This window comes from Camelus bactrianus, chromosome 2 (genome assembly GCF_048773025.1).
Source record: "Camelus bactrianus isolate YW-2024 breed Bactrian camel chromosome 2, ASM4877302v1, whole genome shotgun sequence".
In the NCBI taxonomy this organism is placed as follows: Eukaryota; Metazoa; Chordata; class Mammalia; order Artiodactyla; family Camelidae; genus Camelus; species Camelus bactrianus.
In genome coordinates this window covers 136,136,780-136,150,589 of record NC_133540.1, presented here as the reverse complement: position 1 = coordinate 136,150,589, position 13,810 = coordinate 136,136,780, and the positions used below count along the sequence as shown (strand labels likewise).

Sequence of the window (13,810 nt, the reverse complement as noted above, 5' to 3'; positions counted from 1 at the left end):
AGCTGGGCCCCCGCTCAAGTGCGGGTTGCATGGGGCTTCAGTGGTGCTCAGAGCCCCGGCCACAGGATGGGACATGACCCACACGGGCCAGTCACAGTGCACCGTCCCTTAGTCAGCAGGGACTGGTTCACGAGATGGCCTCCTGACTGGACAGTGCCAACTAGGACCTCTCTGACCTGCTACACAGACTGGGGGTGCACTGGGCAGGAAGGGGCAGTTTAGGGGCTGTGAGATTCCGGGAGCCCAGCGACCTGCTCTGGACACCCAAGGCCAGCTGTGCCTGGAACCGGCACCATTCCTGGTCCTCCGTTTGCATGCACCCCAAGCACCACGTCCGCAGTGCACAGAGTTGGGACTGGGTTCCTGAGGGTGCCAGCACGAGACAGAAAATAGATGCCTATGACTCACTCGCGAGGAGAAAGAGCCAAAGTGTTTGGACGACGGGCCCTGCCCTCTGGGAACACTGAACTGCAATCGCTCAAGCCCAATTCCCACTGCTGTCTGCGCACAGTGGAGGGACGGCAGAGCTGGGCGATAGGCAAACTATGTCACTCCTCCCCAGGAACCTGCTAACACACGCACAAACGTTGAGGGATCTCGGCATTTTCCATGGGTCTTACTGGTCTGGCACAAACTGAGGGAGAAAACCCCTCTGTGGGAGGCTGGCCCAGCCCACAGCGGATCTTCAGAGCTCCTCTATGGTCTGGCTGCTTCCAGAAGGTGGGGCTGTGGTCAGGAGGGACAGGCTCCTCCTCAGGGCCTCCCAACCTCCTAGCTCCTGCATCCTTCGAGGGACAGAGCTCTCGGGGTCAGGGGACACGGTATGGGAGGACACAGGCTCTGCCAGGAACATCGGCCTGTGGGGGGGTAACACAAGGGCCCCTAGGGCTGCCCCTGCAGAAGTCCCTACAACGCATGAGGCCGCATCCCAGGGGGCCCCGACCGCGTCGACGGTGCTCAGGTCCCCTGCACCCAGGCCAGAGCCTCAGCTGGCAGACACCCGGGGCCTCCCTTCGGGCCTGATGTGGCCCTCTTCCTCCCCCCACCTCACATCGTATAGGGTAGCGAGGCAGGGCTGTCTGGTTCTAGACACAAAGCCAGGAGGGGTTTGGACAGAGCTAAAGCCAGCGTCCCCAGTCACCTGCAGAAGGCAAGGTGACAAATGGCTCTGTCCCAGTGGAGCTGGCACAGGAGGCAGAGACCCTCGCCAACGACATGACCACAGGTCCGAGAGTAGCCTGGTCTCCTCTGAGACCATTTCCTGGTGTCAGCGCAAACCAAGTCTCCAAGGAAGCATCACGACTCACCTGGGAGGTCTCCATGGAGTACTTCCTACACAGGCCGTCGATGCCCAGAAAGAGCGCCCGGATGTCGGAGTCTGTCTGAGAGAGAAAGGCTGCTTCTACCTTCCCTACCCTGAGGGCCACGAGGTCCAGGGGCCACGGGGTAGAGGGCAGGCCAGCAGGCTGCCAGGGAGGGGCCCGGCAGCTGGTAAGCCCTCTGGCCACCCGTCCCATCTCTGCGTGAGACACGCCCTGGCCTGGAAGGGCTCTAGCAGCAAAGGGTGGGGCTGAGCAGAAGGAACAGTGAAATCAGAGGAGGGAAGAGCAGTGAGCATGACTGATAACTGCTCACAAAGCAGATGGGAAAGGAGAGTTTAAGAAACAGCGCCTGCCCACGGGGACTCCTCGTGAAGAAGTGCCTGCCCCACCCCAGGCCCTCTGCCCCGTGGCCACTTCAACACAGAAGCCCGGCCGATAGCTGTCCCAGGGCACATGGAACACAGAAGTGCCTGGGCCAGGACACACCAGACCGAGAGGACCAGGGGCCTCGGGCCCTCCCCGGTCTGGAACAAGTTTGAGGATGGCTGTCTGGGTCCAGCCATGGACTGACTTACGCTCCTGTCTCTCCTGGAATGACAGGAAAACTACATTTAGGGGAAAACCATATCAGCGCTGAAAACTAGGAAGTGCGTCTGGAAAGGCCAGGGCCCCGAGGGGCTTCTGGAGGACCCTGCAGAGGGGCTGGCGCAGGTGCAGTGGCTCTAGGACCCATGGTCCAGCCCTGGAGGTGGGGCCAAGAGCAGCCGAGGCACACGTGAGCCAAGACCCCGGACACCACCCTATGCTTCTAGCCCCCACCTTTTGAGGGAAGCAAGACAGAAATGTGAGCAGTACCAGCTGGGCCCTGGGGAGCACAGACCAGACTGTGACAGAAAACCTGGCCCAACTCGGAGCCCCCCCAGAGAGGAAGGGAAGCTAGGGTGCTGTCGCTGACCCATCAGGGCCCAGGGCCTTCCTGGGGGAGAATCCACACGGAGACCCTGAAAGGGACAAACGGAGTGGCCGCCTTCCACAGCACGGAGACCCCGACAGAAAGCCCTGCTTTCCCACTTCTAGGGATCTACGCTCTAGAAACGTTCTCCCGAGCGCGCAGAACTGTGGTAAAAGCGTGCACTGCACGGCTGTCTCACGCAGCACAACACTGAAAACCCACAGGTTTTCCCGTAGGAGAACAGCGTGAGATGACGCAGTCGTTTGCAGAGAACTTGAAAGCTCCACTGGGACAAAGGGCACTGGTGCGCCCAGGGCAGGGTCCGCAGTCCTGGCTGCGGTCATCCTCGGGAGCAGGGTTTGGCCGACTTTCACATTCTCTGTTACAGTTTTCTACTATGTTTGAGTTTTGTGTGATTTTGCATTGTATTTGTAATTAGAAAAAGCCCAATTTTTAGATTGAACATCAGACCAAATACACATCTTAGAACCTAAGTGTGAAAGAATCAACTTTACCAACTTTCTCGGACTCTCTTAACCAGAAATGACCCCAAGAGAACCAGACCCACCACCTCTCAAGGAGCCTGTGTCTTCCAGAGGAGATCTGTTTCCAGGAACGCGCGGCTCCAACTGGCCATCTCTGGTTTCAGGGAAAGCTGTGTGGGGTGTTCAGAACCAAGCCTACTGTACTTTCTTCTGAAAGCCTGTACAATCTCCTAGTTCACCCGGCAAAATGAACAAAAACTTTAAACACCACAAATCACTAAACGCTGAGCGCCACGTTTAAAAGCAAACACTGGGATTAATATTCAGATACTACAGATTTCAACTTACATGTTTTGAAAGCAGAATCGTACGACATGGAACTTTACAAATTAAGCATTCGTCCCTTTTACCTATAAAAGAAAAGCACGTTTCGCTCTGCCCGCCGCACGCGGGGAGCCAGGGCCAGGGATGCAGGTGTCACGTCTCCCCGGCCGCCCTCTGGAGGCCTCGCCCCGCTGAGCACGCCGCTCCCCGAAGCCCGGAGGCAGCTGGAAAGGGATGAGGTGCCGTGTGGGATGGGAACCGAGGCCGCTCGCCCTGCGCCCGACTCTCCCCCCAGGGCCCTCCCCGGAAGCGCTCCTCAAGACCCCCGCCCCTCCACCAAAGGCCCCCTCCCCACAGGCCCCTGCCCGGGGGTCCGGGTGCCGGCCTGGCCCGGGGGCTGCCCCCACCCGGACGCCGCCCTGACCTTTGCGCAGGCAGTCGTCACAGTACACGTGGCCACAGCTGGTCAGGCTGAAGCACGACGCCCCGCGGGGCTGCTGGAAGCAGCGATTACAGAACACCCAGCTGGCCATGCCGGGCCTGGCGTCCGCGCTGCCCCAGGCCGGGTCCCCGCGCAGCCCACGCGAGACCTGGCCGCGGGACCTGGGCGTGGCCCGAAGGCTGTGACTCCGCGCCTGCGCAAACGTAAGCTCTGCGGGGCTCCCGCCCAAACTCAAGCGCTGGAAGGTACCAACCCAGGAAGACGGGGAGGCCTGAGTCAGATCTTTCCCTCTGCGGCTTGTTCTGGCCGGACGACCGGGAGGCGGACCCGCCTCGCTCATCCCAACGCTGCAATGCCCAGGGATTCTCCTGAGGGCAGCGCGCCGTAGTCCAGGCCCAGCGTGGGCCCCCACGCAGCGCCGGCGTGGTTGCGTCGGGATGTGGGCGCAGGCGCGGAGCGGGAGAGGCCGGCGCGGCTCAGGGGCCTCCGCGGGCGGGCGGCGTCAGGTGAGGTTGCGGCCGGGGCCTGGGCGGAGGTGGCCGTGGGGAGGCGGGCCGGGTGTCGGGCGCGAGAGGGCGAGGGCCGGCAGGGCGGGCCAGACGGCCCCTCATGCCCTCCGTAATGCAGGTGGTGGCGGGGGAGACCGAGCGACCACAGGCCGGAGGAGCAGGAAGCGGGCCTGGGCCTGGCCGGTGGGAGGTGGGGGGATTAGGGGCCCGGATGGGGTGTGGCCGGGGCCCGGGGCCCACTGGCTGGAACGCGTGCGCGAGGTTCGCCGGGCCGGGCTGCGGCCCTTGCCCACCTCGTACGCGTGAAAAGGCTTGACCTGGGGGAGATTGTTTCCCTTTTAAAAATAGTAGCTGGAGGAGCAGGTGTAAGGGGCTCTCTGTACTAGTTTTTGTAACTGCAGTGAGCTTATAATTACTTCAAAATTTAGAGGAAATAAATAGAAGTTGCTTTTCATAGAATTGCGCTCCTCGTGGGATGCTCCATCCTCCCCGTGGAAGAGAGTTTCCGTCCGCACCGAGGCCAAGTGGGGACCCACTGAGAAAACTTGGTTCAGAGAAAGTTTCTGGGCCATTTACTTGTGTGCGGAAGGGTGGCCGTCTTTCAGGGAAATAGGAAAATGCAGAGATTAAGGACGACTCTTTCTGAGTGGAATGCAGTCGGGAAAGGATGCGCGCCCTCTGTCCCGTGCTGCAGCTGTGAACCTCATGCGGCCGTGAGCCTTTGAAGTGTGGCTGGTCCAAATTGAGGTGTGCTTTGATCGTAAAATACACCTGGATTTCCAAGACTTCATGTCGAAAAAGAAATGTAAACTATCTCATTAATAATTTTATACTGATGATGTGTTAAAGCTGGAATATGTTTGAGGTATTGGTTAAACATATGTCACTAGGGTTAATTCTACTCCATTAAAAAAAAAAAAGCTTTTTAAATGTGGTGACCAGAAAACTTAAAATTTCATGTGTAGCTTTAAAAAAAAAATTCTGTTGGACGGTGCTGATCTAGAGCAAGTTTAAAATAAGTCATGTGCTTATTCTATCAAACTCACAAGCTGCATTGTTAAAGTGACATTTACTCAGCGTCACAATGCTGTAGCACTAATTCTGACCTCTGATGGCTTTGAAATCATAAAAGTAATGCACATTTATGAATATGTATTTTGATTTATTAAGCATTATGCAGGTTAGAAGGTAGTTATTTGCCTTTATTAATACTTTAAACAAGTTTCTTAGCTATGAAGAAGTCTTTAAGGTACTTCATTTGGAAAATTCCAACTGAGATAAAGATTAGTGTCTGTGCAAATGCCCACCATAAAACATTGTTATTTGTATCTTCACTGGTTATTCGAAATTTTTCTTCACGGTCCTGCGAAGAAGAGAAATAGGCAGGTTTAGTTTCTTAAGGTACATCATGCATGAATTTGAGGAGAAGGTGCTCTATGCATTCAAGTTACTTAATGTTGCCCAGGTAATATCTTATGCCAATGTGCAATATCTGATTTTCTAAGCCAAGATGTGTTGTGAGCCAAAGACAAGGAGTAAGAGTCAACCTTATAAAACATTTTTGTACTCTGGTGTAAGAGATCAAGTATTTGATCTGTTACTTTATGCGTTTTATTTGTCACCATCAAACAGAGTGATCATTACCTAATAATAGTGTTAGAGTTTCATCATTTGAGTCCTTATTTTTAAGCAGCACTGTGCTCATTTTGTTTTCCGGATAAGGAAACTGACGCTTAGAGGTGGTAGAAGGTTCATAAGTGGTGGAGCAGATCTGAGCCCACGTCTGACCAGAGTCCACTGAGCACAGTCCCCCAGGAAACAATGTCACAAGAACAAAATTGTGACTTAGAAAGTGGGCACACTGAGACTCTCCAGGTCCTCGGGTGTGTTTGGAAGCCCTTATTTATTCATTCTGTGAGCTCAGCCTACAGGTGAATGAGCCGCAATCCCTTTCCTGGAGGAGCTCACGGTCCAGTGGACAGTGGAAGATCACTCCCCCCAGTCCCTGCGTGTCCGCACAGCTCTCGCTCAAAGAAAGGGGGACAGGCAGTTTATTCTTCCCTTGGTTCAGGGGCTCTGTCTTGAGAGTTACATTCCTGCAGGGAGAGGTTGAATAGCTGAGTAGGCAGACTGACCCTTTGATAGTTTTGTTCTTTGATTATTTGCTCAATTTGCTCAATTAGATGTTCAAGCTTGAAGCTCACTTCATTAACTTTGTCCTTTGCTTGAGCAATGGCTGCATCAAGGTCGTGTTCTCCAACTCGAATGTCTAAGTGGATCCGCTGCACAAATAGGAAAAGGAAAGAAACATGTTCTCAGCCCAGCTCGCCCTCTCCCTGCTTTGCCCTCTGTGTCTTCCCATCCCTTCCTTTTCTCCTCTCCCCCTTTCCAGAGCAAACACTGCTTCATCCTCGAGCTCTCTTTTTCCTGACCACACTCAAGTCCCCGTAATACTCGGTGGTCTATCTCTGTATAATGATGCATAAAATGGTACCTTCGGGCCTGAAAGAGGACTTGTATCTTCCTGAACTGTTGTTCACTGTTAGGTGAGTGCCTGTGGCCCTGAGAGAAATTGACTGCTCTCAGGAAAATTTTCTTCACGTGTAACTAAATTTCTAATGCTAAAGTATACATTCTCATCATGTCTTCTCAGCATATTTAGAAAATGGCCAATCATCATCTACCGTGTAAGAGTTTTATTTATTGGAATTCCATTGTTAATTCACCCTCAGCCCTCAATTGTTTTCAAGCCTGAATAATCACAGTTCTCTTAACCTTCCCTCCCAGTTCTCATTTTTCAAGCCCTTTAATCAACTTTATAGTTCTCCTATGAACCCCTTCCAAGCTCGGCAGCTCCCTCTTTGGTTGCTGTGCTGAGGTCTGGGCACAGGGCCTTCACACACCTCCAGCCGTCCTGGGTGCAACAGTTCTGTATGTCGGTGTCATGCCTGAAGAGTGCTGATGCCGTGCTCCTTGCCAGAGGCACGGGAGGCTTACACTTACCAGCTTGCTCCCTCCGAAGGACACAAGCCTTGTAGAATTAGATTCTAAGCAAATGATGTGTTCTCCAGGTGAATGTGAAGTAAAATAGAATGTTCCCTGTGGGCCATATAGCTTTGACAACAATACCTAGGATGGAGGATATCCACAATTTAAGTTTATTATTTACTTTCCATTTAAAAAATAAATCTCCCCTGTATACTCTAGTAAAAATCATGCAGTTCTTTAAGAAGAACTCAAATGGCCAATAACATGAAAAATATTTAACCTTGCTGGTAATCAAAAACATATAAACCACAGTAAGGTATTCTCTATTAGTTATCCGGTTGGCAAAGACTTAGAAGTACCCAGGGATAGTACTGAGAAATATGATCTGTAAACACTGACTGTTTGGGAATGTAAACTGAGCAACTGTTTTAAAGCGTGATTTGACTCTATGTATTAAAAATTAAAAGTGTGTACGGCTGTTGACTCAGCAGCGCTACCTGTAGAAGTTTATCCCGTGGAAAGGTACAAGTAGAGTTACGTGTAAAAGCACAATTATTTGTAAATAAAAATTTTCATTTTTGAAATAACTATTACTTTTCAGTAGAGGTTGATTAAATTTAGGAGAAGCCAAATGAAGAAATGCTAGGAAGCAGTAAAAGAATGTTACACCCATCCCTGTACTAAAGGTGCCATGGTGTCCTGCGGTATAGCGGTCTGTATAGGATCCTGTTTTTCTAAAAATATCATTTATAAAGGGACACATACTTTGAAGAAGATTCTGAAGATCTGAAGAGTACATACCAAGCTGTTAGGCAGTTATATTTGTTGGAGAACTTTGATTTTCTGCTTAGTATATTTCTATATTGTCTGTTATTTTGAAAAACAGGTATAGGACTTTCAGTCTAGCATATAAGGAACTTGGTAGTTGTCACTGTGTCTTAACAATAAAAAGCTTCATAACAAGAAAATCAGTTCTTAGATCTGTTACAGAATTGAGGTCATGGGGCAAACTGCTGCCCCCAGAATTGAAGAGAGAAGCCAATACAGAGAATTACAACTTACCAGCACTGGGTTCTTTTTACCCAGCACATCATGTCCAACTGTCAGCAACAACAGAAAAATAACAGGGCATACTAAAAGGCAAAAAACACAATTTGAAAAGACAGAACAAGCCTCAGAAGTAGATTCAGATATGGCAGGATGTTGGAATGATCAGACCAGGAATTTAGAAAAAGCATGATTAATATTCTGTGGCCTCTAATGGAGAAAGTAGACAACATGCAAGATCAAATGCATAATGTGAGCAGAGATGAAAATTCTGTGGAAGAATAAAAAATACATGCTAGAGATCAAAACCACTGTAGCAGAAACAAAGAGTGCTTTTGGGTTCATTAGTAGACTGGACAGGGCTGAGGAAAGAATTTCTGAGCTTGAGGTTATGTCAGCAGAAAATTTCAAAACTACAAAGTAAAGAGAAAAAAGACCAGAGAAAGAAAAGGAACAGAATATCCAAGGACTATGGGACAGCTGTTCAATGTGTGACATACATGTAATGGGAATACCAGAAGGAGAAGAAAGAAAATGACAGAAAAAAACATTTAAAGCAGTAATGACTGAGAGCTTCAAATTAGTGTCAGACTCCAAGCCACAGCTCTGGGAGGCTTAGAGGACACCAAGCAGGATGAATGCCAATGAAGCTACACCTAGGCATATGGTATTTAAAACTGCAGATGTCAAAGATAAAGAACAAATCTTGAAATGAAGCCAGAGGGGAAAAACACCTTATTTATAGGGGAGCAAAGATAAGAATTAACATCCAACTTCTCAGACAACATGTAAGCAAGAAGACAGTAGAGTGAAATATTTAAGGTGTTGAGAGAAAGAACCCACCAACCTAGAATTCTGTATCCTGCAAAATTCTCCTTCAGAAATGAAAGAAGAATGAAGATTTTCTCAAACAAAAGTTGAGGGAATTTGTCACTGATAGACCTGCCTTGCAAGGGATGTTAAAAGTTCTTCAGAGAGAAGGATAATGATATTGGTCAGAAACTCAGATCTATGTGAATATTGGGAAAGTATTAGAGAAGGAATAAGTGAAGGTAAAATTAAAACTTTTATTTTTCTTAGTAACTGAGCTGATAAGTCTTTCAAAATAACAGCAACAATGTATTGATTATAGTTTGCATGTAAATAAAATGACTAACAGCAAAGATGCAAAGGATGGGAGATAGGGATTAGGATTACTTGGTTATCATAAGGCACTTGCACTGCCTGTGTAGTGATAGGGTGTTACTAGAAGTGAACTTGGATTAGTCCAAAGTGTATATTGCAAACTCTAGGGCAACCACTGGAAAAAAAAGTTGAAAGAAATATAGTTGATAGCTAAGAAAAGAGATACAATAGCATCACATAAAATAATTAAAACCACCAAAGACAAAAAAAGAATGGAAAACAAAAATAGGAACAAAGAGCAAGGATGGTAACTAGAAAACAGAAACAAACATGGTAGATGTTAACCCAACTATATCAATAGTCACTTAGAATGTTAGTGGTCTAAATGCACCAATCAAAACAGACGTTATCAGAGTGAATCAAGAAACCAAACCCAATTATGTATATGTTGTCTGTAAGAAACTCTTTAAAAAAAAAAAGACACGTATGGATTAAAAGTTAAGGAATGGAGAAAGATGTATATGCTAACCTTAATGAAAAGAAAGGTGGAATATTTATATTAACTTCAGGCAGAGTAGACTTCAAAACAAGGAAAATTATCAGGGATAATTACATAACGGAGTGTCATGTAATAATAAAGAGGTCAGATCTCCAGGAAGACAGTCTTTAACGTCTACACATCTAACAACGGGGTGTCAAAATACGTGAAGCAAAAACTGGAAGAACTGCGAGGACAAGCAGAAGAATCCACTGTTACAGTTGGAGACTTTGATACCCTCTGCCAGAAGTGGGCAGATCCAGCAGCAGATCAGCAAGGACACAGTAGAACTTGATAGCACCATCAACCAACTCAATATAATTATCTGTAGACAGCTTCATCCCACAAAGCAGAGTGTACATTCTTCTCAAGCTCACATGGACCACTCATGAAGGTAGACCACATATTAGAAGGCAACATAGGAGAAAATCTAGACAACCTTGGGTTTGGTGATGACTTTAGGTACAACACCAAAGGTGTGAGCCATGAAAGAAAGAATTGAGAAGCTGGACTTCATTAAAATTAAACTTCATTAAACATTTAACATTAAACATCATTAAAATTAAAAACTTCTCTGCAGAATAGAAAGCTGTCTCTCTGTCATGAGTGTGAAGAGACAAGCCGCAGACTGGGAGAAACTATTTGTAAAGGAGATATCTGATAAAGCACCGTTATCCAAAAGATGCAAAGAATTTTGAAAACGACAATGAGAAAATGAGCAAATCAATTTAAAAATGGGTAACAGATTTGAACAGACACCTCGCCAATGAAGACGTGGCAGATAAGCACGTGGAAGGATGCTCCCCATCACATGTCATTAGGGAATTGCAAATTAAAAACAACACTGAGATACCACTATACATCTACTAGAATGACCAAAATCCAGAACACTGACAACATTAAATGCTGGTGAGGATGTGGAACATTAGCCCTCATTTACTGCTGGTGGGAATGCAAAGTGGTACAGTCCCTTGGGGAGACAGTCTGGGGCTTCTTTCAAAACGAAGTGTACTTTTACCATACAGTCCTGCAGTTGTGCCATTTTTTCCAAATATATATGTATTTTATTTTTAGTTTTCAATATATTTTTATTGAGGTATAGTCAGTTTGCAATGTTGTGTCAATTTCTGGTGTACAGCACAATACTTCAGTGATATAGGAACATACATGTATTTGTTTTCATACTCTTTTTCACCATAAGTTACTGTAAGATAACTAAATATGGTTCCCTGTGCTATACAGTATAAACTTATTGTTTACCTATTTTATATATAGTATTGTGTATCTGCCAGTATCAAACTCCCAATTTATCCCTTCCTACCCACGTCTCCCCTGGTAGCCATAAGTTTGTTTTCTATGTCTATGAGTCTGTTTCTGTTTTATAAATAAGTTCGTTTGTCTTTTTTTTTTTTTTTTAATTCTACATATAAATGATAATCATATGGTGTTTCATCTTTCTCTTTCTGGCTTACTTCACTTAGAATGACAATCTCCAGGAACATCCATGTTGCTGCAAATGGCATTACTTTATTATTTTTTATGGCTGAGTAGTATTCCATTGTATAAATATACCACAGTCGTGTCATTTATTTACCCAAATTAGTTGGGAACTTGTGTCCACATGAAAACCTACACATAGATGTTCATAGCAGCTTTATTTATAATAGCCAAAATCTGGAAGCAACCAAGATGTCCTTCTGCATGTGAATGGATCAATAAACCATGGTATACATCCTGACAATGGAATATTATTCAACAGTAAAACGAAATGAGCTATCAAGCCATGAAAAGACATGGAGGAAACTTAAGTGCATATTCCTAAGTGAAAGAAACCAGTCTGAAAAGGCTGCATACTGTATAGTTCCAATTATATGACATTCTGGGAATGGCAGAACTGTGGAGAAAGTAAAAGGGTCAGTGGTTGCCAGGGGTAGGGAGGAGTGGATACATGGGCGTGAATAAATGGGTTCCAGAGGAGTTTTCTGGGAGTGAAGCTACTCTGTGTTGATACTATAACGTGGGTACATGACATTGCACATCTGTCAAATATGAGAATGTACACCACCGGGAATGAACCCTAACGTAGACTGTGGGCTTCGTGTGGTTGTGACAGGTCAGTGTCGGTCACCAGCTGTAATGGCCGCACTGCTCTCTGGCTGCTAGTGGGAGAGGCTGTGTTTGTGTGGGGCCAGAGGGCATCGGGACCTTTGTAGTTGCTGCAGAATTGTCTGTGAACCTAAAACTGCTCTAAAGTGTAGTCTGTTAAATAATTTTTAAAACAGGTGTGTATTACACGTAGAAAAATGCAACAAAGATTCTCCTTTTTTAGGTCTTTCAATTTTGATTTGGGGAAATTAACAGGTCTTGCCATCTACTTTATCCCACTTAAGCGACCATTGACAGGGAAACTTTGTTAAATAAAACTGCGTTCAAGAGTCAGATTTTGCAGTTGATTTCTAATTTTTTTACAAATAAGAGTCCTCTTCCTTGAAAAAATACTCAAGTGACTCCTCATTACCTATTAAATTCAGTTTCTGAGCCTTAGTGTCATGTCAGGGTTCCACGTGGTCTGCTTCTAGTGGAGAGTCACGTCAGCAAACATGTTTGGAATACCTGTTGGTTTGGGGTGTTGGAAAAAGACTTGCTTGAGTTTAAACCTCAGTGTTGCCACTTGCTGATGATGTGATCCTGTGGAAGTCATTCTGCCTCTCATGGTTTTCTCTTCGACAAGATGGAATAGGAGTATTGGACACGGAAAGATGGAAAGTGGAATTCAGATGCATGGTTTGAATGGTACATGAATATTTTCATTGTCTGCCCTGCCGACCCTACGAGCCAGGTTATTCCCTTGGGCTGCCAATCCCGTGGGCTGCACAAATTCAAGTTTGCAACCGCCAGTACCCTCTGCCCCCAGACCTACTGACTCAACAAGGAACAGTCAGTCCTTGTGGGGCTGCTGCCCAGGTCTCACAGGGGGACCTCAGCTTGTAAGAAACGTTAAAACTAGAGCTGTGTCTTGTCATCTTACTTCCAAATAGAGAGAGACTTCCTGAAAATCACGTTTTTGGGGTGAATTTCCTCTCTCTCCGAGGCTCATGGCCAGTGTTTGCTGGATGTTTTCAGAATGAATGGAAATGTTTCTGCTCCCATCTGGAAGGGGGTGTTGTTTTAGGTAGCAGTGTTTTTTTTAAGAATAAAGCACCTCTGCCTTTTTGAAACAGTGAACAGGGTTTTCTGCAACAGTGGGAGCACAAGTAAAATTTGGGTTCCGGCTTAATATGTGTTTCCAGCTTGGTCATGGAAGATGACCGGGGAGGCACAGAGGAGAGCTGTGTGTTGGGGGAACCCAGCAGGAAGCATAGGAGGTGAGGACATCAGGAGGAGAAGGTGGCTGTCCTAACGGGTGCCTGGAATTAGCGAAATGGTCCCAGTGGACCTCCTGTCATGTAGGTGCCAGGTGGACCAAGAGAAGACTGCCACACAGGCAAGAATCAGGTGTCCGGTCGTCTAGTTGGAACGGAGCTCCCGGTCCTGTGTGAGGGAGGGTCACAGTGTCTAGCTGAGCTCAGTTGTCCTGAGACTTGAAACCTGGGCCCGTCTGCATCAAGTGCCCTCTCCTTGCCAGCGAGAGAGATGCTGTTCCATTCTGTGAGGCCCTGCCACCGCTCTGCTGCCCCCGAGCATGTCCTCGGGACAGCAGGTCCAGAGGGAAGTACTCCCTGAAACTGTGTGTGAGTTACTGGATGGAGCGGCTCACAGGACCTAGAGCTGGTGCAGTGGGAACCAAGTCTGCTAGGACCATCATGCAGATGAGAAAACTAAGGAAGAAGGTGGTAGCTCCCTGCTCATGGCGTGGCTATGGAGGATGGTCTGCACTCGCACGTGGCCCCAACTCCTGGGTCCACACTCTGTCCTTCTGCCCAGGTGCCGCTTCTACTCTGCTGCCTCCGTGAGGAGGAGTCCTGAGAGCAGACAGACCAGAGGCTGCCATGTTCCTGCAGAAAGCCCAGCAGGACGGGGACCGTCTGACCTCATGTTCTGGGAAGGCCATGGCCCTGCAGAGCCTTGGGGGTCACCA

At 47.5% G+C, this 13,810-nt stretch overlaps 1 protein-coding gene, 1 long non-coding RNA gene and 1 other non-coding gene across 16 annotated transcripts in view; 1 reads left to right on the top strand and 2 right to left on the bottom strand.

The window, feature by feature from the left end:
• RNF212 (ring finger protein 212) overlaps positions 1 to 3,910 on the bottom strand; it is an 18,836-nt gene extending 14,926 nt beyond the window's left edge. For 3 of the 13 annotated variants that reach the window (XR_012502029.1, XM_074352165.1, XM_074352174.1), the window contains exons 1-3: positions 3,508 to 3,756; positions 3,108 to 3,169; positions 1,308 to 1,382 (exon numbers count right to left, since the gene is read on the bottom strand). Coding sequence is in view for 11 of the 13 variants with exons in the window: in XM_074352165.1 (XP_074208266.1) it covers positions 1,308 to 1,382; positions 3,108 to 3,169; positions 3,508 to 3,616 (246 nt within the window). In the remaining 2 variants the exon portion in view is untranslated. The other 10 variants (XR_012502030.1, XM_074352142.1, XM_074352157.1 and 7 more) reach the window with 9 other exon arrangements.
• LOC123618068 (uncharacterized) overlaps positions 3,894 to 13,810 on the top strand; it is a 24,353-nt gene continuing 14,436 nt past the window's right edge. The window contains exon 1 of one of the 2 annotated variants that reach the window (XR_012502034.1): positions 3,894 to 4,031. This is a non-coding gene — a long non-coding RNA (uncharacterized LOC123618068). The remainder of the gene's footprint in view (positions 4,032 to 13,810) is intronic. The other variant, XR_012502033.1, reaches the window with a different exon arrangement.
• The window catches only part of LOC105072069 (uncharacterized), a 19,318-nt gene continuing 10,791 nt past the window's right edge, over positions 5,284 to 13,810 (bottom strand). The window contains exons 3-5 of the transcript XR_012502031.1: positions 7,038 to 7,163; positions 6,170 to 6,316; positions 5,284 to 5,397 (exon numbers count right to left, since the gene is read on the bottom strand). This is a non-coding gene — a transcript (uncharacterized LOC105072069). The remainder of the gene's footprint in view (positions 5,398 to 6,169; positions 6,317 to 7,037; positions 7,164 to 13,810) is intronic.